The sequence below is a fragment of the Monodon monoceros genome, unplaced genomic scaffold, assembly GCF_005190385.1.
Source record: "Monodon monoceros isolate NGI ecotype Baffin Bay Population unplaced genomic scaffold, NGI_Narwhal_1 Super_Scaffold_2, whole genome shotgun sequence".
NCBI lineage: Eukaryota > Metazoa > Chordata > Mammalia > Artiodactyla > Monodontidae > Monodon > Monodon monoceros.
In genome coordinates this window covers 28,895,951-28,917,210 of record NW_021703776.1, presented here as the reverse complement: position 1 = coordinate 28,917,210, position 21,260 = coordinate 28,895,951, and the positions used below count along the sequence as shown (strand labels likewise).

At 40.6% G+C, this 21,260-nt stretch overlaps 1 protein-coding gene across 4 annotated transcripts in view; it reads right to left on the bottom strand.

The window, feature by feature from the left end:
- GRM3 (glutamate metabotropic receptor 3) overlaps positions 1 to 21,260 on the bottom strand; it is a 233,680-nt gene that overhangs the window by 14,695 nt on the left and 197,725 nt on the right. For all 4 annotated transcript variants that reach the window (XM_029233866.1, XM_029233863.1, XM_029233865.1 and 1 more), the window contains one exon: positions 10,361 to 11,427. In XM_029233866.1, coding sequence (XP_029089699.1) covers positions 10,361 to 11,427 — 1,067 coding nt within the window. The remainder of the gene's footprint in view (positions 1 to 10,360; positions 11,428 to 21,260) is intronic.

The window sequence follows — 21,260 nt, the reverse complement described above, 5'->3', positions numbered from 1 at the left end:
AAATATCAATATTCAATGATGAAGTGACCAGATAACTGATAATTTGAGTCAATCAACTTGGCTTGTTTAGGGTTTACTATATTATGAACAAATCTGGTCCTGTTTCATATTTCCATTTCTCTTTCTTGCTGGGAGCTCTATCAGCTCTTGGTTTCCCTATTCAACACTAGGGGACGTTATCAACTTTCTTCTGGGGTACCTACTCTTTTAATTATTTCATTAGCATCTCTCTGGAATTTTGATACATCAGGTACTCGCTGTTCCATCTTTCTGTTCTCCAGGCTTCTATGCACCCATCCTTGACAGAGAATTTTCCCTTGCTCCCTCTTTGCTTCCCCTGAAAGCAAACCTCAGAACTAGGTTTTATCGTCTCTTCTTTTCATTCCCTTGCCCGCACTCTTCATCTTCTCCGCTCTCCTCATTTATCCTGGCTTCAGCTCCCATAGATTTTCTGGAAAATCCCAAATTAGATTCTACATATTTAATCACTTTCAGTATGAAAAATGGAAATTAATTATTTCTTCTATCAGTTTCTACTCAGAGTAACTATGGTAAATCCTAGAGTCATTTTAGAGTTCTTTTTCCTTTTTCCCCAGCCGATGCTATTACCAGATAGCAATAATTTCTCATGCCCTAAAGTGTCTGACCTTCTTCTGTAATCAAAGGAAGCTGAAGACTGAACAGTTAACTCGAAGAGCCACATAACTTTAGAAGACTTCTTTCTGTTTTTGATTTTTAAAAAATCAGGTTACGCTTGTATCATAATTCTTCAGACTCTGGTTTTACTTTAATTGCTGAAAGTAAATCTCTCCTCACTATCTTTTTTTTTTAACTTTAATTTTATTTTTGGCTGTGTTGGGTCTTTGTTGCTGCGTGCAGGCTTTCTCTAGTTGCGGCGAATGGAGGCTACTCTTTGTTGCGGTGTGCGGGTTTCTCATTGCGGTGGCTTCTCTTGTTGCGGAGCACGGGCTCTAGGTGCGCGTGCTCAGTAGTTGTGTGTCGTGGGCTCTAGAGCGCAGGCTCAGTAGTTGTGGCGCACGGGCTTAGTTGCTCCGTGGCATGTGGGATCTTCCTGGACCAGGGATTGAACCCGTGTCCCCTGCATTGGCAGGCGGATTCCTAACAGCTGCGCCCCCAGGGAAGCCCTCTCCTCATTATCTTAAAGCTCTTGCTCCCCTAACCACTCCAGTGCTTTCCAACTTGGTCCCCAGTTTCAGGCTCTTCTCTCTTTTGTCAGCTTCTCAGAAAAGTCTACTATCTAATTCCATGATGGAAAAGCCTTGATAAATCATAACTATGTTATTTATAGCAAGTCCATTACTGACATAATTTTTCTTCTTACATATATGTATAATATGATATTAGAACTGTGCTGTTCCTGCCTCGGTTTTGACTGTGGTGCCAGTGTGAAAGCTATCAGATATCCCAGTGAGGGTGAGACAAGTTCAAATGTGCACATTTTCAAGAAAACCTTCTATAACTTTGAAACTCCTCACATACTTTAAGACATTACAAGGAGAGGAGAAGGGAGGCTTCTGTGAGGAGATCTCGGCCCAAAGCTGTGCTGTGAATTCCATGCCCTCCACCCCTTAGGGGGATTGTGTCCATCTCTTCACTTAAAGCTTATAGAGGAGGGCATCACTGTGGCCCTTCACAGAAGGTTTGAGGTTTTTCTGTGGTTGGGAGGATGCTCTGGCCGGGAGCCTGATTCCTGTCTTGAAAATCTAGAAGGTGAGAAATGGCTAGTCACTTTTGTAGCAGAGCAAGGAGGCTGGCTGATGTATTGAGATAGTCCTTTACTCTAAAAATTTATCAAAACAAACGCTACGGGAGTGGTATGCCGGAAAGGTGAGCCATTGTGGGTCGTCTAGGGCCCATATGGAGGGGCCTGGAGTCCTTCTCAGAAGGAGGCTAGAGGGGAGTAGCTGGATTGTGACGACTCAGAGTAGCGAATTGCCAGCCAACTCACTCAAGGACTTGCGGGAGAAAAAGGCCAGCAGGACCTTCCTGATGATCAGGTGAAAGCACCCTTTAATCATCTTCCGGGTTATCCCAAGGATGTGTCTTTAGCCACTGCGGACTTAGAGATCACAAAGTCATCCTGTTATGTAAGAACCATCCTACTTCTTCCTTATTACTCTCTAACCGGGCCTGAGAGGGACATAGCAACTGGTGGACTGGGGAGTGTGAGCTGGGAGAAAGGGGAAGCCAACCACTGCAGCTCCAAGGCAGGCCAGACCTCAGGAGGAAATGATACTGAATGTTACATCATGATATGATTTGATAACTACATAGGACAAGGCATTTCAATTTCCTACTAGAGACATTTTTCCTTTGAAAATTATTGTAGGACCTTATGTCACCTAAGGGTACGCAAATTCACGGGCCTACCAAGATCATGAGAGTTTTCATTCATTGATGTATCCCCAGCGCTAGGATGGTGTCTCACATAAGGTGAACAGTCATTGTTTGGATGTATCCACTGGAATTTCCATCCAGGGGTGGAGGGGTGACTAATCTCACTAACTGCTAAAGGGACACAGGGAAGCATAACTAAAGGTGCATTTTGGTCATAGTTTATGCTGCATAGTTTTCAGTATACCCGCTTTAAATTTGATACCTTTTAATTTTTTTCAAAGCCCAAGTATCAGCCTCATAGTCTCAGTTGCCCAGTTCCCTCTATAACTCACGCTATAAAGAGTCTGTATTTATCTATAATTATTTGTTCTGCGTCTTCGAACACTCCCAGCGCATGCTGCTTTGTTTTCATCTTCCTCAAGCTCCTAGAAACACTTGACATGGTTAATCACTTCCTGGATCCATCCTCCCCTCACTGGACAGTTCCTTGTCTGAGTTACCTTTGCTGACTTTTTCTCTTCTACCTGAATTCTAAGTGCTGGAGTGTTTCAGAACTCGATTTTGGACACTCTCCTCTTTACCATCTCATTGAGTTCCGTGGCTTAAGTACCTCCTATGTGGATGGTATTCATCTATGTAGTACTAGTTCCAACTTATCTTCTGGGCTTCCAGACCTATACATTCAACTGCTATCTTGGCATGTTGTTGTGGATGTGTAGTGGGCAAATCAGAATGAATATGTAAGCAGAACTTGATCCTTTCCTCCAAGTATGTCCATTTAAGTGACACCAAATGCCACCCACTTGTGCAAGCCAAAAACCTGAGAGTCATCCTTCATTTTGCCATTTCCCTCACACCCACACATCCAATCCAATAGCAAGTTCTGGTTCTTCTGGAAGATAATCCTGTATGGTCTCTTGGGCTTCTGTATGTCTTTCCAGCAGCGGCTCCAACTGCCTTTGTTCTGGACTTTCTTTTCAATGGTATTTTTATAGCAAAGAGCCCTAGAAGATAGAGGTAGTGCCTGTGGAACAAAGGACCAGCATATCACTCATTGGAGAAGATTCAGGTTCCCCAATCTAACTGTTCTTCCCTGTAATGCCACCGCTGACTGTGCCGTGGTCATGGTGCCCTTTGCATAGCCTGTGGGAAGTGGGGCTCAGGTAACCAGAGCCAGTGCGGAACTCTGCCTACTGCCATTGCTTTGAGTCAGAGTCCTTTTTGTCAGCGTCAACAAAACTGTGGCAAGCTAACATGTTAAGTTGGAATCAGTCAAGTAAAATCTCAGACTCTTCGGTCTTTGACAGTTGTGACAGTGAGATCGGAAAGGCTTTCTCCAAGAGGAAGGATGAGGGCCTCATAGGCTGATGGAACAGGCCTTGAGAGCGGTCCATGGGGATCCGTAGCAAACAGGCTGACCAAACTGTACGGCCAACCAGGCGATAAATAGTGCTCCACTTTATGGTCCTTAAAGAAGAGGATTTGGGGGGTGGTTCGCAGGCTGAGTAACAGGAAGTGGATTCGGATAGAGCTGCTAGACCTGTACTGAAATTGTTGCTGACTCACCTCTGGGGGTGCCGTGGATTTCCTCCCTATTGTGATTCAGGTCCTTGGTGGGCAGAAAGTTCTACTCCTTTTTCACATAAAAGTTGCAGAGACAAGCACCTACCCTGACCCTCCACTGAAAAGAGAAGCCTTCAGAGAAGCAGAGACCAGGTGAGTCATTTAAACTTTGGCTGGCTCCCTTGGGAAATGAGGGAAGAGGGCGACCAGTGCTTGTGAAGGAAGAATGGCAACAGCTAGGCCCTCTTAGGGCTCATCCCTTGGTATAGTCTCTCACGCCAAACTTAGATCCATTCTGCGATGACAGAAGTCTCAGTTTTTTACAGTGGAACCTGGCTGCAGAAAAGGAGCTTTGGCCCTCTCTGTCAGATTGCCCTGAAACAGGATAATGCTTTGGGAAGCCAGAGATGACGCACTGACCGGTATTTGGGCTCTTCCTGACCTGGATTGGGTTGAAAACGCTGACAGAAGTGCTGCACCAAAGAATGAGAGACGGACGCAAGGAAATCTTGGACGAATTCCTGCAGTCAGCTGCAACCCTGGAAAGCTTGCTTAGCCCTTAGGCTAAAACCAGGCAAGACGCTAAGAGATGTTACCACGGTGAGACAGCAAATGCCCTGGATTAAGATGAACTCCTTGAAAAAAGTTGCTGCTGTCTGTGCAAGTCAGTGGCGAGTGAGCTGAAACACGCAAACCACGTGGCCCAGGCAGATAGCTACCGATATCTGGCTCTGGCCTCTGAGTCAAGGGGTCCCCCAAACTGAAATGAACAGTGGCAGTAATGATGACGGTTGCCATTCAATTCAGGGTTTTGGGTGCTCAGAAACATTGGACCTTCGTTTGGTTGAGCCATGCGTAGCTTCTGCATGCTTGAAACACAGAGCAAGTGTGCCTTCCTTCCTGGCATGGAGATGTCCATGCTGCCTGATTCCTCCCTTACTCTCTCCATCCTGATCGCAGCTGCCTTAAGAAGAGAGGAAAGATAGGAACAATGTCTCCCCATCCCCAAGGGTGGCTGCCATCCATATGCACCAGACCCAGTATGCTGGGAAACTCTGGGGAGGGAAGAACTCAAATTTTTATGCTCTGTTGGTTACAGACAGCCAAGTCACCATCCTACCCAGATCTGTTAGGAAGAAGGCTGGGCTGGGACCAGAATGAGGCAAATGAGGAACTTGCTTGAGATACACATTTAAGGGGGCACCCAAAACTCAGTAATCAAGACAAGTAATTTTTTTTTTTTTGCGGTACGCTGGCCTCTCACTGTTGTGGCCTCTCCCGCTGCGAAGCACAGGCTCCGGACGCGCAGGCCCAGCGGCCATGGCCCACGGGCCCAGCCGCTCCGCGGCATGTGGGATCTTCCCGGACCGGGGCATGAACCCATGTCCCCTGCATCGGCAGGCGGACCCTCAACCACTGCGCCACCAGGGAAGCCCCAAAACAAATAATATTTTACTGCAGTATTTTTTAAAAATAAAAATTCATGCTAAAAGCCTACGATGAACACAATACCAACCTTTTAAATAAGGTTAGGATCGGTAACAGTGCTGGGCTATGATGTATTCAAAGTGAAGACAAAAAGTCAGCAATACTGATCCTATCGTGATGACTGCTCATGCACGTGTTACCGGGCCCACTCTGCACCGCCTACTGGAAATTGGGACTTGCGCAACCTACACAAATGCTGAAGTTCTGGCTACAGTGGTGGCTGCGGGTAATAAAAGTGCTTTGTTTCTGAGTTAGGAGTCTCAGGTCTTCTGTCAGCATCCCCGGAACTGTGGCGGGCTAACCTGTTAGATTGTGGGATGGGTTAAAAACCCTTCTTGGTCCTTCACAGGTTCTGTCTCCATCACTGACATCCTACCCTTGGCTCGGGCCCCCATCATCTCTGACCTATCGCAGTCACTTAACTGCTCTCCCCACCCCTGCTTTTTCCTTTCTGTCGTACGTTGTCTTTAGCAGCTTGATTTTTTTTTTTCCTAAAATGTGAGATCACAAAATATGAGATCATTAAACTGCTCCATTTAAAAGTATTTCAGTGGTTTCTTTTTCCATAGAGAACAGGAATCTAAACTTTTTGCTATGGCCTATAAAGTCTTATGTGGTCTGGCTGCCCACCCTCCCAACCGCCTACCTCTCATATAAACTCACTCTCCCATCTACTCATTAAACTGTAGCCAGATACACCTTTCTTTTCTAAGACATTTTTGCCTAGGGGTGTTTGCACTTGCTGTTTCTTCTGTCTAGTGGGTAGAATTCCCCTGGTTTGCTCCTTCCCATCTTTCGGTAGGGTATTATGAAATAGGCACTAGTAGGGGTGGCAAACACTTTTTGAAAGAATGAGATGTGATACATTGCTTTAAATCTTCAAAATAGTCAACATGGGAAAATTGGAATTTCTCTGCAAGTACTTAAACCTTGTAAAAATTCTAAAGTCACCTCCAAGTCTGCCTAGGCAAAATGCTTTGCCTGCACCAACCCCAGTAAGAATCCGGCATCTTGATACCTAGAGTACGGTCCTTTGCCTCGCAGCATCTCCATCATCTGGGAGCTTGCTAGAAATCCAGAACCTTGGGCCTCATCCCTTCTTACTGAATCAGAATCTTTAGCAAGATTCCCAGGTGGATGCACCTTAAAGTTTGGGAAGCACTGTAGTAGCATAACCCCACTCCCTTCCGTCATAGTACTCACCACTGCATGAGTTATCCTGAACTTTCACTTGTTAATTCTTTACTCACCATCTCTATGCTCCTCTCATTCCCCACCAGATTGTAAGTTATAAAAGAGGAGGGGCTTGTCTGTGTTGATAGCTGTATCCCAAGGCCCATAATAAATGCTCAGATACTTTTGGAAGACATGAATGAACAAAATACTCAGTAATTACCATTTATACTTTTTATGGTAAACTTTCCACCCAAATGTGACCTAGTTTTTTTTACACCATTGGAACTATGTATTGGATCCCTGATGACTCGGTGTTTGATTCTTACGCTCTCTGGGATGGTTTTGTTGTGATACAGAAGGAGGCAGCCTGGATATTTCTCAAAGATCCTTTGAAGTTTTGGATTCTTACCCAAGTTTTTGCTCGCTCCGTCTTGATGTCTCTTACAGCGTTGACTAGTCTTGCTTGTTCTAGGTTTTACTCCTACAAGTCCATTCTTCATATTAAGGATAGATAAGTGTGTGATATAGTAGGAAAAGCATGGATTTGGATCCAAAAAACTAGTCCTACTATTTTTTAACTGTGCCACCTGGGAAGTTAATTGCCCTCTGAGTCTGTTTACTCATCTTTCTAATGGATAATGAAATTCGCTTTCCAGGGTGCTAATGAGAATAACGTAAGCTCATGTATGCAAAGCACTTGGTAGAATAAGGTCTTGGAATTTGGTCAGGAAGACTTAGTTCCTTTCTTTCCCTCTTGCCTTAATCATGTCACTTTTTGCCCAAGTGAACAACCAACCAAAAGAAAACAAGAAAAATTTAAAAATCACAAGACCTCAAAGCCCTTAAACATTATTTAAATGAATTCCTCTACCTGGTATAATCTGACCAAGCTGCCAGTTCCCATTAATTTCTCACTAGACTCCCCCTATCTTCCATTTGAGCACGACCGACATTATTGCATTCTTCTTGGTTCATTTCTATTTTGCCTCAAGAATATTCCCTGTAGGCCTTATATACTCTAACTACCTTACTTGTACTTTCCTACCAAGGTACAGGATGAAATCCCACCTCTTTAAGGAGATTCCTGGAAAGACCAAGCTCTTACTGATCCAACTCATTTTTGAAACTAATAGGCATTTAAGAGTTTCTATCAGCAATTTAATTATAAACTATTCTGTGTTAATCTTGAATTCGTTCATGCTTGTTATTGTTTTCCCAACTGAGATGTAAGCTTTTTGAAGACTAGAATAGTGCTTTATATTGTTTTATAACTCCCAGTGGGTGGCAAAGTACTGAGTCATAAACCTTGTTGACCGATGGCCAAATTCCTAATGCTGGTACTTAGATTATTACTGGGTACTTTTCTAATGCTGCTGATTCTATCCGAGCCACATGGTTTCCCTCCAGGAAATTTTAAATCGCAGTCTAAAACAAGGGTCCTGGGTTCAAATACCTGTAGGGCTATGCAGATTCATACGTGAGGGTAGCCAGGTGTAAGAATTCAGGGGCTGGTGGGAGCTGTGGGCAACAGGAGTGAGAGTGCTCTGTCTAGAGGCATAAGCACTACTCAGCCAGCTAATTGTGGGTCCACATGTTTTAGTTTGTTAAGAGAAGCCAAGAATCTAGATAGTTATGTACAATTTCTCAATTTTCTTACTTTGGCAAACATTTCAAAGAATTTCAAAACAGTGCAGGCCAAACTAGAGATATCTGTGGGACAAGAAGAGCATGTGATTCATTAGAGCAGAGATTTTCAATCCTGGCTGCAAATGAGAGTCACTTGGGGAGCTTTGAAAAATCCTGATGTCTAAGCCACAGATCAGGCCAATTAAATCAGAATATCTGGGGCTGTGCCCCAGGTATCAATATTTTTTTTCAAAGCTACCCAGTTGATTCAATGTGTGGTTGAATATGAAAACCTCTGTGTTGGAGGCTCTGGTCTACTGTCTCATTTCTTTTGTAAATTTAGGATTGGGATTATTTGCAAGGATAAGTGAGACCTCAGATGATCTCTGTAGGATTCATTGCCTTAGTTAGCATAGCCCTTAAAACTCTCAACTGTACAACCTCTGCCCCATTTTCCTTGTAGCTTCTGCCATGTGGTAAAACTTCTGGTATCTTCAGCTAATTTCTTTTAATCATGATATTGCTATCATGTTAAAGGAAGAAGTCATTTTTTTATGTTTTGGGAATAAATACTAGTTTATTCAATAAAATTAAATTTTTTTCTCGGTAGTATTTTTGTTTTATTTTTTCATTAGCGTTTTTGAGAATGAATAGTTTCAAATCATATGTGAGGATAGAACAAATAACGTAACTATTTTGCATTTCCAATACCCCAAGTCCTGTCTACTAAGGATGGCTTCCTAAGAACTGAAAAAAAAAATCCTTACAGATCTATAGGAGGAGGATGTGTATAGAAAGACAAAAGATAGAATTGGGGGCATTAAAATGCATTAACTGTAGTTCTCCATTTAATCCCCACACTAGAAAGGTACGAACTCCTGTGTGCATATAATCTGACCTTTGATTTTGTTGATTTAGTTCTGATGTCTTCTCTTTTGACAGATTTTCAAAAATTTTTATAGGTAGTCTTATAGAAAGCCTGACCGTTATCCCAACATTGAATGTATATTCTTTATTTTTCTTGCTGCTCCTTTAATGTGGTCCCTAGGTTTGAGTCACAACGTTGTGGATAATTTACTAGACTAGACACATCAAGCTTTGCCAGTCTCTTGATCTCTTGCTTTAAGTAGCTTTGTCTTATTTTTGAGCTGCAATATTCAAGAGCTTGGTAACGTAGGAATTGCTGATAAACAGAAACATTTGAGGACTATTCCAACCTACAGAGGCACTTTATGAAATCATGTTGTAACAAGGAAACCATAAGGCCTCTGGAAAACTTAATGACGAATTAAGAAATATAGAGAATAAAAACCAATTGCCTTAAGAGGGAAATATTCTTATACTCACTCATTGGGCGATACGAAAATGAGAATTACAAATGTGAGAGCAACTGATTGATGGTTTCAACAATTTGAGAAATTTTGATGGAATCATGAACTGTTTCTTTCAGGAGACATGGTCATTATATTGAAGCCCAGAAATCTGAACTAAATATTACTGGAGACTATATGAGTAATGACTTAATTAGGTTACCTGGATATAGACAGTAAAAGTGTTAACCGATTCAGGGATTACATACCTATACCACATCTACAGGAAGTAAAGTTGTAGAAAAAGTATAACAAATATCGTATTTTAACTTGTTTTAGAGAAATAATGATGCTTATTTGAAGCTTGAGTGAAAAGTTTTTAGATCTTTCAACTGATCCTGGCTTAATGTTGCAACTCTGCTTTAATTTACAGATCCATCTGTGGTAGCCAGGTCCTCTCGTGTCTAATTTAAAGTCTTATTATCTTGTCATTCACTTTCTAAATTAAATTAAAAGTTTTAAGGGGCGTGTGCGTGCGTGCGTGTGTGTGTATTATACTTTTCTCCCACTAGATTATAAATTGCTTGAATGACCATGCCATTTACATTTATGTTCCTCTCTGTGCCTAGCACAATGCTTTCCACATAGCAAGCGCTAATTAAATGTTTTAAAACATATTGAATTAATTTCCATATACAATATGGTGGTTCATCATGGCATTTCTAATTTAGCTACCTAATTGCTGAGATGAAATAAAAGGAGTCTCTTTTAAATTAGACATAACAAAACAGTGGCAGGATACAAGAAGAAGGAAAAGGAGAAACCATTCCGAGACTTACTCTGTAGTCACTTGAAGTCACATAAAATATAGGGAGGAAGGCCAACCAGATGATGCATGTGGTGTACATGGTAAAACCAATGAACTTGGCTTCGTTGAAATTTTCTGGGCACTTCCGCGTTTTGAAGGCATACACAGTGCATAAGATGACCAGGACCACATCGTAGGTAAGTGAGATCAACATGCTGGAATCTTTGACATTGCATTTTAAGATGACTGTTTCCCGCTTCTCTGGAAGGGTGTACCGCCTGGTGCCTGGAACCTCCAGGATGAGCCACACAGACACTACCACAATTTGCACCAGTATCAGACCCAGGCAGATGAAAACCTGAGAACTTGGGCTGATGAATTTTGGCCTCTGAGCGCCATTCTTTACCCCATCGAAGACACGGGCAATGCAGTTTGTCTTGGTCAGCAGGGCTGAGTAACAGACAGCGAAGGAGGTCCCCAGCCCTAGTCGGCGCAATGCACAGATGACTGGTGACGGCTTGGAAATGAAGAAGAATGTCATGCAATAGGACAGGCCAACCCCAAACAACAAGATGTAGCAGAGCTCCCGGCCTGATGCTTTGACTAACGGTGTGTTGTTGTGCTTGATAAAGACAGTCACAACCACGCATGTACACATAAAACCCAGGCAGGCAATGGTGACTGGACCAATGGCCCAGGCATCTTGCCACCTGATGTAGTCCTCAGGAAGGTCAAAGCAGCCAGATAGGTCTGCAGTGGGCCACTGCCCAAGGCCGCAATCCATACAGGTAAACTCGTCAGCCAGGTATTCGTAGGGCTCGCAGGGGATGCAGATCCAGCAGCAGACATCCCCTGGTTGCATATTCTTCATTTCATTGGGTGCACAGGGGTCGCTGCACTGGGACGTGGGGATTGAGTTCCGGGACCAGTGGATAGAGTCGACATCTACTGATAAGGTTTCTGCCCAATGACCAACCTTCAAGTAGGAATACTTGCCGCCCATGTACTGGAAGTTGAACACGTTGTAACGTCCCATTCCGTCTCCAAAAGTGTCAAACTTGACAATGCTATCTGCACCTTTATTTGGGTTGAATGGAGCTGTGACATGTAAAGTAAAAGAAAAGAAAAAACAGAACACTGTTTAGGTGTCTTAAGTGTGATCGGTCAATGACTTTATATCATACACTTAGCAAAACTGAAATAACAAGGGAACAGGGATTCCAAGGCTGAGATAATTTATCAATTACCATTGAATTTACATATTAAAAACTACTGGAGTCTTCAAGCATTCATAAATTCATTCACTTAACATTCCTGAGTGCCTCCTGTGTGCCAAGTGCCAGTGATAATCATGAGTACAATACAGTGTCTGCCTTCAAAGGAGCTGATTATTTAACAGGGAAACCGGTGAACATGTAGTCATATTTTATGTGGTATATAAATATTCATTTCTTGAAAGATTCCACAATAGGAATTGGACAAAACTTCGAATCTCATCTCTATTACGTATTTATATATTTATGTATAGGAATTAAATATTTTCATGAAGCTATATAATTAAAAGGAGGAATTTTTCTCCTTCAAATCAAGAAAAAAAATTTCATTATAAATGGATGGTATGTTTCTTTTAAACAGTTTAGATAATTCAGAAGGAAAGAAAAAAATAACACTCATCCGTAATCCTTCAACTGTAGTATTTTCATGTTTTGGAGGCTATTCATTCTGACAACACATTTGCATGTGTCTGTGTATAGCATGCTCCTATCCACATACATACAACCTGAATATTCTGAAGGCACCTACAGTAGAAGCTAGGTAATTGCTTTAAAGTTTGTTCCTAACTGTACAGGATCGGTAGCCCTCAACCCTGTCCCTTTCTTACAGCCAGTGCCTAAGAGGAGCGCCTCTCTAAGCATCTCTGGTTCCTCTCTCCTCTCTTCCAGCTGCTGCTCATCATGTCTCTCTTGCCAACATCAGCTACCATTCTGTTCACCATTTTTATGCCACCTTCTCTGGTCTGCTCTGTGCCTACTATTTCACACTGCCGACCTTTACTCTTTCCTTAAATGTAGAAGAATGAGGCTGATGTCTCTGATGCACAGACAATCTTTATTAGTCAGGGTAGGCTTGCCTATGTTGGTAAATAGACCCCAAATTGTTTAAGGGCTCAAACACAATGGAAGTTTATTTCTCCCTTGTGCAGTAGGCTAAGGTCTTGGTGGGTGGGTCTCTCCTCCACACAGTGATTCAGGAACCCACGTTCCTTCCATCTTGAAGCTGTACCAATTCCTAGGGGCTCCTTCTCATCGGTATCCATGCAGTGGAAGGAGAAAAAGAGTATGAATTAGGTACACCTGCTTCCTCAAAGTATAAACCTGGAAGTGGCACGTGCTTTTTTTTTTTTTTTTTTCGCGGTACACGGGCCTCCTCTCACTGTTGTGGCCTCTCCCGTTGCGGAGCACAGGCTCCGGACGCGCAGGCTCAGTGGCCATGGCTCACGGGCCCAGCCGCTCCATGGCATGTGGGATCTTTCCGGACCGGGGCACGAACCCGTGTCCCCTGCATCGGCAGGCAGACTCTCAACCACTGTGCCACCAGGGAAGCCCGGCACGTGCTTTTATTCACATTTATTGACTAGAAATTAGTTACAGGGTCACACCCAACTTCGAGAGCAGCTGGGAAATGTGGCTTAGCTGATGTGCCCAACTACAGCTATGGATGAGAAAGGGGAATTTGCAGGACACTGCAGTCTCTTACTCTGCAGGTCTTTGCTGTCTTTACTACCTCCTCCCTGAGCTCCGTCCTGCCTTCTCTGGGGCTCATGTTGTTCCAGCCAGCGGGAAACAGCTTCCTCTTCTTGGGTCTAGTTATTTTATGGAGGAAAGGGTCCCTCAATGAGTTGCTTGGGTCCTTGGTAAAAGAAAACCTCACATTTCACCTAACAGCTCTTGCCTACATAGGATGCATAGATGCCCCTAGAGTGTCAGGCTTGGTGTTTCCAGTAATGTGTTGTACCATACATATCAAGTCTGTTAGCAAATGTAATTCAATATGCCACATTTATTCCTCACTTATTATGATTTATTTTCCTTTAGTGATCTTGTTATCTCACATTTGACTTCCCTAAACTTCACCTAGCTTTCTGCCACATTCTTCAAACCCATCACCTATGTCTGTGTGTGTCTGCACTGCAGTTGGGGATTGGCTTCAAGTTCATAGCGAGACACGCTGTAGTCGTAGATGAGTGCATGATTTTGGATTTAGATGGGCTATGTGTGATTGTCATCTCTGCCATCTCTGCCTTTTAATAGTTGTATGTCCTTAGGCAAGTTAACCTTTCTGACTCTGTTTCCTAATCAACAAATTATAATATAAATAACAAATTATAAATAAATGTAAAAATGCTAAATAAATTGATCATTTTCTACTGGTTTATAACATTTGCCAGATACTAAATTGTGAGATAATTCATTTCTCTCTGTTATTTGTTGTTTCTCTTGATCTCTTTCCACAGCAGTATGATCTTTTTTGCAACTACTACAGCTTTAGACTATGTTTTAATATGTTAGAACAAATGAACATAGGAGTTGAAACATTATTGCTATATTTTCAGGAGTAGGAATCAATATCACAATTCCTAGATCACAGAAAACTAAATTTATTTAGTCCATGCTTAGAAAAATTTCATTAAAAATTTTAGAGACTCCTTTCACATGTTACCAATAAATAAAATGTTGAATATTTTAACATAGTTTACATCAAGTATAAGAACCTCAGATGTGTTATTAATTTTTTTTATTCTCAACTACACAGTCAATCTCCACCAGTGTTCAGTGGATGTTATTAGGTCATTCTGGAAAAGATTTGTAAAATAAATATGTTTTATAGCTTTAAATATTTCACTATTTTCACAGCTATTCTTGAATATAAAGTTTCTTAAAAATAATATATTTGAAAGGTGACAAAACTGGTTGTTTTGCGTAATCTGAGCCGGAGAGGGTTATTGATAAGATTGTTGGCATGTGAGCTAATAATATAAACACTAAAGATGTAAAACATTCCTTTTATAAATCTTTTATGGAAATCATCTGATATCATTAACTGAATATTGGAACAGACTGGTGGCCTAGTTGAGAATAACAAAATTAATAACACACCTAGGGTCTTAACACTTGATATAAAATGTTTTAAAATAGTCAACATTTTACTTATTTGTAACATGTAAAAGGAATACCTGAAATTTTTTTTTTTTTTTTTTTTTTTTTTTTGCGGTACACGGGCCTCTCACTGTTGTGGCCTCTCCCGTTGCGGAGCACAGGCTCCGGACGCGCAGGCTCAGTGGCCATGGCTCACGGGCCCAGCCGCTCCGTGACATGCGGGATCTTCCCGGACCGGGGCACAAACCCGCGTCCCCTGCAACGGCAGGCGGACTCTCAACCGCTGCGCCACCAGGGAAGCCCAGAATACCTGAAATTTTTAATGCCTCTTTTCTAAGCATAGAATAAACAAACTTAGCTTGATGTAACATAAGAATTCTGATATTGATTCCTACTCATGAAAATCTGGTAATAATATTTCAATTCCCATTTTTTTCTTAATCGTTTGAATATACAGAGCATTGATAGGTTTTTTAAAGAGCCTAAATGAGGACTTTAGCTCTGGCTTTTACAAAATATAGGCACTTTTTTTTAATTGGCGTACAATTGCTTTACAATGTTGTTAGTTTCTGCTGTACAAAGAAGTGAATCAGCTATATGTATACGTATATCCCCTCCTCTTGGACCTCCCTCCCCCCCACCTCCTTCCCACCCATCTACGTCATCACAGAGCACAGAGCTGAGCTCCCTGTGCTATATAGCAGGTTCCCGTTAACTATTGTACACATGGCAGTGTATATATGTCAATCCTAATCTCCCAATTCATCCCACTCTCCCCTTCCCCTCCTGTGTCCACTCTTCCGTTCTCTACGTCTGCGTCTCTGTTCCTGCCCTGCAAATAGGTTCATCTGTGCCATTTTTCTAGATTCCACATATATGCGTCAATATACGTTTTTCTCTTTCTGATTTCACTCTGTATAACAGACTCTAGGTCCATCCACATCTCTACAAATGACCCAATACCCTGAGAAAACCATATTTCAAAAAGACACATGTACCCCAATGTTCATTGCAGCACTATTCACAATAGCCAGGACGTGGAAGCAACCTAATGCCCATCGACAGATGAATGGATAAAGAAGATATGGTACATATATACAATGGAATATTACTCAGCCATAGAAAGGAATGAAATTGGGTCATTTGTAGCCACTATTTTTCATTAGGCTATTTTATGTTTTAATTTTTTTGAATTTTATTTATTTTTCATACAGCAGGTTCTTACTAGTTATCCATTTTATACATATTAGTGTATACATGTCAATCCCAGTCGCCCAATTCATCACACCACCACCCACGCCCACCACCAATTTTACCCCTTGGTGTCCATACGTTTGTTCTCTACATCTGTGTCTCAATTTCTACCCTGAAGACCGGGTCATCTGTACCATTTTTCTATGTTCCACATATATGCGTTAATATACGATATTTATTTTTCTCTTTCTGACTTACTTCACTCTGTATGACAGTCTCTAGATGCATCCACGTCTCTACAAATAAATGACCCAGTTTCGTTCCTTTTTATGGCTAATATTCCACTGTATATATGTACCACATCTTCTTTATCTATTCGTCTGTCGATGGGCATTTACGTTGTTTCCATGACCTGGCTATTGTAAATAGTGCTGCAGTGAACATTGGGGTACATGTATCTTTTTGAATTATGGTTTTCTCTGGGTATATGTGCAGTAGTGGGATTGCTAGATCATATGGTAATTCTATTTTTAGTTTTTTAAGGAACCTCCATACTGTTCTCCATACTGGCTGTGTCAATTTACATTCCCACCAACAGTGCAAGAGGGTTCCCTTTTCTCCACACCCTCATCAGCATTTGTTGTTTGTAGATTTTCTGATGATGCCCATTCTGACTGGTGTGAGGTGATACCTCATTGTAGTTTTGATTTGCATTTCTCTAATAATTAGTGATGTTGAGCAGCTTTTCATGTGCTTCTTGGCTATGTGTAGGTCTTGTTTGGAGAAATGTCTATCTAGGTCTTCTGCCCATTTTTGGATTGGGTTGTTTGTTTTTTTAATATTGAGCAGCATGAGCTGTTTATATATTTTGGAGATTAATCCTTTGTCCGTTGATTCATTTGCAAATATTTTCTCCCATTCTAAGGGTTGTCTTTTCATCTTGTTTATGGTGTCCTTTGCTGTACAAAAGCTTTTAACTTTCATTAGGTCCCATTTGTTTATTTTTGTTTTTATTTCCATTACTCTAGGAGGTGGATCAAAAAAGATCTTGCTGTGATTTGTGTCAAAGAGTGTTCTTCCTATGTTTTCCTCTAAGAGTTTTATAGTGTCTGATTTTACATTTAGGTCTCTAATCTATTTTGAGTTTATTTTTGTGTATGGTGTTAAGGAGTGTTCTAATTTCATTCTTCTACATGTAGCTGTCCAGTTTTCCCAGCACCACTTATTGAAGAGACTGTCTTTTCTCCATTGTATATCCTTGCCTCCTTTGTCATAGATTAGTTGACCATAGGTGCATGGGTTTATCTCTGGGCTTTCTATCCTGTTCCATTGGTCTATATTTCTGTTTTTGTGCCGGTACCATATTGTCTTGATTACTGTAGCTTTGTAGTATAGTCTGAAGTCAGGGAGTCTGATTCCTCCAGCTCCGTTTTTATTTCTCAAGATTGCTTTGGCTCTCCGGGATCTTTTGTGTCTCCATACAAATTTTAAGATTTTTTTGTTCTAGTTCTGTAAAAAAATGCCATTGGTAATTTAATAGGGATTGCATTGAATCTGTAGATTGCTTTGGGTAGTATAGACATTTTCACAATATTGATTCTCCCATCCAAGAACATGGTATATCTCTCCATCTGTTTGTATCATCTTTAATTTCTTTCATCAGTGTCTTATAGTTTTCTGCATACAGGTCTTTTGTCTCCCTAGGTAGGTTTATTCCTAGGTATTTTATTCTTTTTGTTGCAGTCGTAAATGGGAGTGTTGCCTTAATTTCTCTTTCAGAGATTTCATCATTAGTGTATAGGAATGCAGGAGATTTCTGTGCATTAATTTTGTATCCTGCAACTTTACCAAATTCATAGATTAGCTCTAGTAGTTTTCTGGTGGCATTTTTAGGATTCTCTCTATATAGTATCGTGTCATCTGCAAACAGTGACACTTTTACTTCTTCTTTTCCAATTTGTATTCCTTTTATTTCTTTTTCTCCTCTGATTGCCATAGCTAGGACTTCCAAAACTGTGTTGAATAATAGTGGCGAGAGTGGACATCCTTGTCTTGTTCCTGATCTTAGAGGAAATGCTTTCAGTTTTTCACTATTGAGAATGATGTTTGCTGTGGGTTTGTCATATATGGCCTTTATTATGTTGAGGTAGTTTCCCTCTGTGCCCACTTTCTGGAGAGTTTTTATCATAAGTGGGTGTTGAATTTTGTCAAAAGCTTTTTCTGCATCTATTGAGATGATCATATGTTTTTTCTTCTTCAGTTTGTTAGTATGGTGTATCACATTGATTGATTTGCGTATATTGAAGAATCCTTGCATCCCTGGGATAAATCCCACTTGATCATGGTGTATGATTCTTTTAATGTGTTGTTGGATCCTGTTTGCTAGTATTTTGTTGAGGATTTTGGCATCTGTATTCATCAGTGATATTGGTCTGTAATTTTCTTTTATTGTAGTATCTTTGTCTGGTTTTGGTATCAGGGTGATGGTTGCCTCATAGAATGAGTTTGGGAGTGTTCCTTCCTCTGCAATTTTTTGGAAGAGTTTGGAAAGGATGGGTGTTAGGTCTTCTCTAAATGTTTGATAGAGTTCACCTGTGAAGCCATCTGGTCCTGGACCTTTGTTTGTTGGAAGATTTTTAATCACAGTTTCAATTTCATTACTTCTGATTGGTCTGTTCATATTTTCTATTTCTTCCTGGTTCAGTTTAAGAAGGTTATATCTTTTTAAGAATTTGTCCATTTCTTCCAGGTTGTCCATTTTATTGGCATAGGGTTGCTTGTAGTAGTCTCTTAGGATGCTTTGTATTTCTGCGGTGTCTGTTGTAACTTCTCCTTTTCCATTTCTGATTTTCTTGATTTGAGTCCTCTTCCTCTTTTTCTTGATGAGTCTGGCTAATGGTTTATCAATTTTGTTTATCTTCTCAAAGAACCTGCTTTTAGTTTTATTGATCTTTGCTATTATTTTCTTTGTTTCTATTTCATTTATTTCTGCTCTGATCTTTATGATTTCTTTCCTTCTGCTAACTTTGGGTTTTGTTTGTTCTTCTTTCTCTAGTTCCTTTAGGTGTAAGGTTAGATGGTTAATTTGACATTTTTCTTGTTTCTTGAGGTAGGCTTGTATTGCTATAAACCTCTCTCTTAGAACTGCTTTTGCTGCCTCCCATAGGTTTTGGATCATCGTGTTTTCATTGTCATTTGTCTCTAGGTATTTTTTGATTTCCTCTTTGATTTCTTCAGTGATCTCTTTGTTCTTTAGTAATGTATTGTTTAGCCTCCATGTGTTTGTGTTTTTTACGGTTTTTTCCCTGTAATTGATTTCTAATCTCGTAGCGTTGTGGTCAGAAAAGGTGCTTGAAATGATTTCAATTTTCTTAAATTTACTGAGGCTGGATTTGTGAACCAAGGTGTGATCTATCCTGGAGAATGTTCCGTGCGCACTGGAGAAGAAAGTGTAATCTGCAGTTTTTGGATGGAATGTCCTATAAATATCAACTAAATCTATCTGGTCTATTGTGTCATTTATAGCTTGTGTTTCCTTATTAATTTTCTGTTTGGATGATCTGTCCGTTGGTGTAAGTGAGGTGTTAGAGTCCCCCACTATTATTGTGCTACTGTCAGTTTCCTCTTTTATAGCTGTTAGCAGTTGCTTTATGTATTGTGGTGCTCCTTTGTTGGGTGCATATATATTTATAATTGTTATGTCTTATTCTCAGATTGATCATTATGTAGTGTCCTTCCTTGTCTCTTGTAGCATGTCTCTTCTTTATTTTAAAGTGCATTTGATCTAATATGAGTATTGCTACTCCAGCTTTCTTTTGATTTCCATTTGCATGGAATATCTTTTTTCATCCCCTCAGTTTTAGCCTGTATGTGTCCCTGGGTCTGAAGTGGGTCTCTGGTAGACAGCATATATATAGGTCTTGTTTTTGTATCCGTTCAGCGAACCTGTGTCTTTTTGTTGGCGCATTTAATCCATTCACGTTAAAGTAATTATCAATACGTATGTTTCTATTACCATTTTCTTAATTGTTTTGGGTTTGTTTTTGTAGGTCCTTTTCTTCTCTTGTGTTTCCCACTTAGAGAAGTTCCTTTAGCATTTGTTGTAGAGCTGGTTTGGTGGTGCTGCATTCTCTTAGCTTTTGCTTCTCTGTAAAGCTTTTGATTTCTCCATTGAATCTGAATGAGATCCTTGCTGGGTAGAGTAATCTTAGTTGTAGGTTCTTCCTTTTCATCACTTTAAATATGCCATGTCACTCCCTTCTGGCTTGTAGAGTTTCTGCTGAGAAATCAGCCATTACCCTTATGGGAGTTCCCTCGTATGTTATTTGTCAGTTTTCCTTTGCTGCTTTCAATAATTTTTCTTTGTCTTTAATTTCTGCCCATTTGATTACTATGTGTCTCAGCGTGTTTCTCCTTGGGTTTATCTTGTATGGGATTCTCTGCACTTCCTGCACTTGGGTGGCTATTTCCTTTCCCATGTTAGGGAAGTTTTCGACTATAATCCCTTCAGATATTTTCTCGGGTCCTTTCTCTCTCTCTTCTCCTTCTGGGACCCCCATAATGTGAATGTTGTTGCGTTTAATGTTGTAGCAGAGATCTCTTAAGGTGTCTTCATTTGTTTTCATTCTTTTTTCTTTATTCTGTTCCATGGCAGTGAATTCCACCATTCTGTCTTCCAGGTCACTTATCCATCCTTCTGCCTCAGTTATTCTGCTATTGATTCCTCCTAGTGTAGTTTTCATTTCAGTTATTGTATTGTTCATCTGTTTGTTTGTTCTTTAATTCTTTTAGGTCTTTGTTAATCATTTCTTGCACCTTCTCAATCTTTGCCTCCATCCTTTTTCCGAGTTCCTGGATCACCTTCACTATCATTATTTTGAATTCTTTTTCTGGAAGGTTGCCTATCTCCACTTCATTTAGTTGTTTTTCTGGGGTTTTATCTTGTTCCTTCATCTGGTACATAGCCCTCTGCCTTCTCATCTTGTCTATCTTTCTGTGAATGTGGTTTTGTTCCACAGGCTGCAAGATTGTAGTTCTTGCTTCTGCTGTCTTCCCTCTGGTGGATGAGGCTATCTAAGAGGCTTGTGCAAGTTTCCTCATGGGAGGGACTGGGTAGAGCTGGCTGTTGCTTTGTAGGCTATTTTAAATCAGTGGGTGCAGAATATAGGTAGACTTCCATCAGTTTTTTTTCCTTCCTACCTTTTTTTTTGTTGTTGTTAGTGGCAATTTTATTTTATTTTTAGTTTTTAATTTTTTGTTTTTATACAATTTTTACATGTTACTTTACAGTTACAGTTATTACAAATATTGGCTATATTCCCTGTGTTGTACAACACATCCTTAAGTCTGTCTTATACCTAATAGTATGTACCTCCCACACCCCTCCCCTATTTTGCCCCTCCCCTCGCTGGTAACCACTAGTGTTTTCTTTCTGTGAGTCTGCTTCTTTTATATTATATTCACTAGTTTGCTGTATTTTTTTTAATATTTCACGTATAAGCGATAACATATAGTATTTGTCTTTCTCTGTCTGACATTTCATTTCGTGTAATGCCCTCCAAGTGCATCCATGTTGCTGCA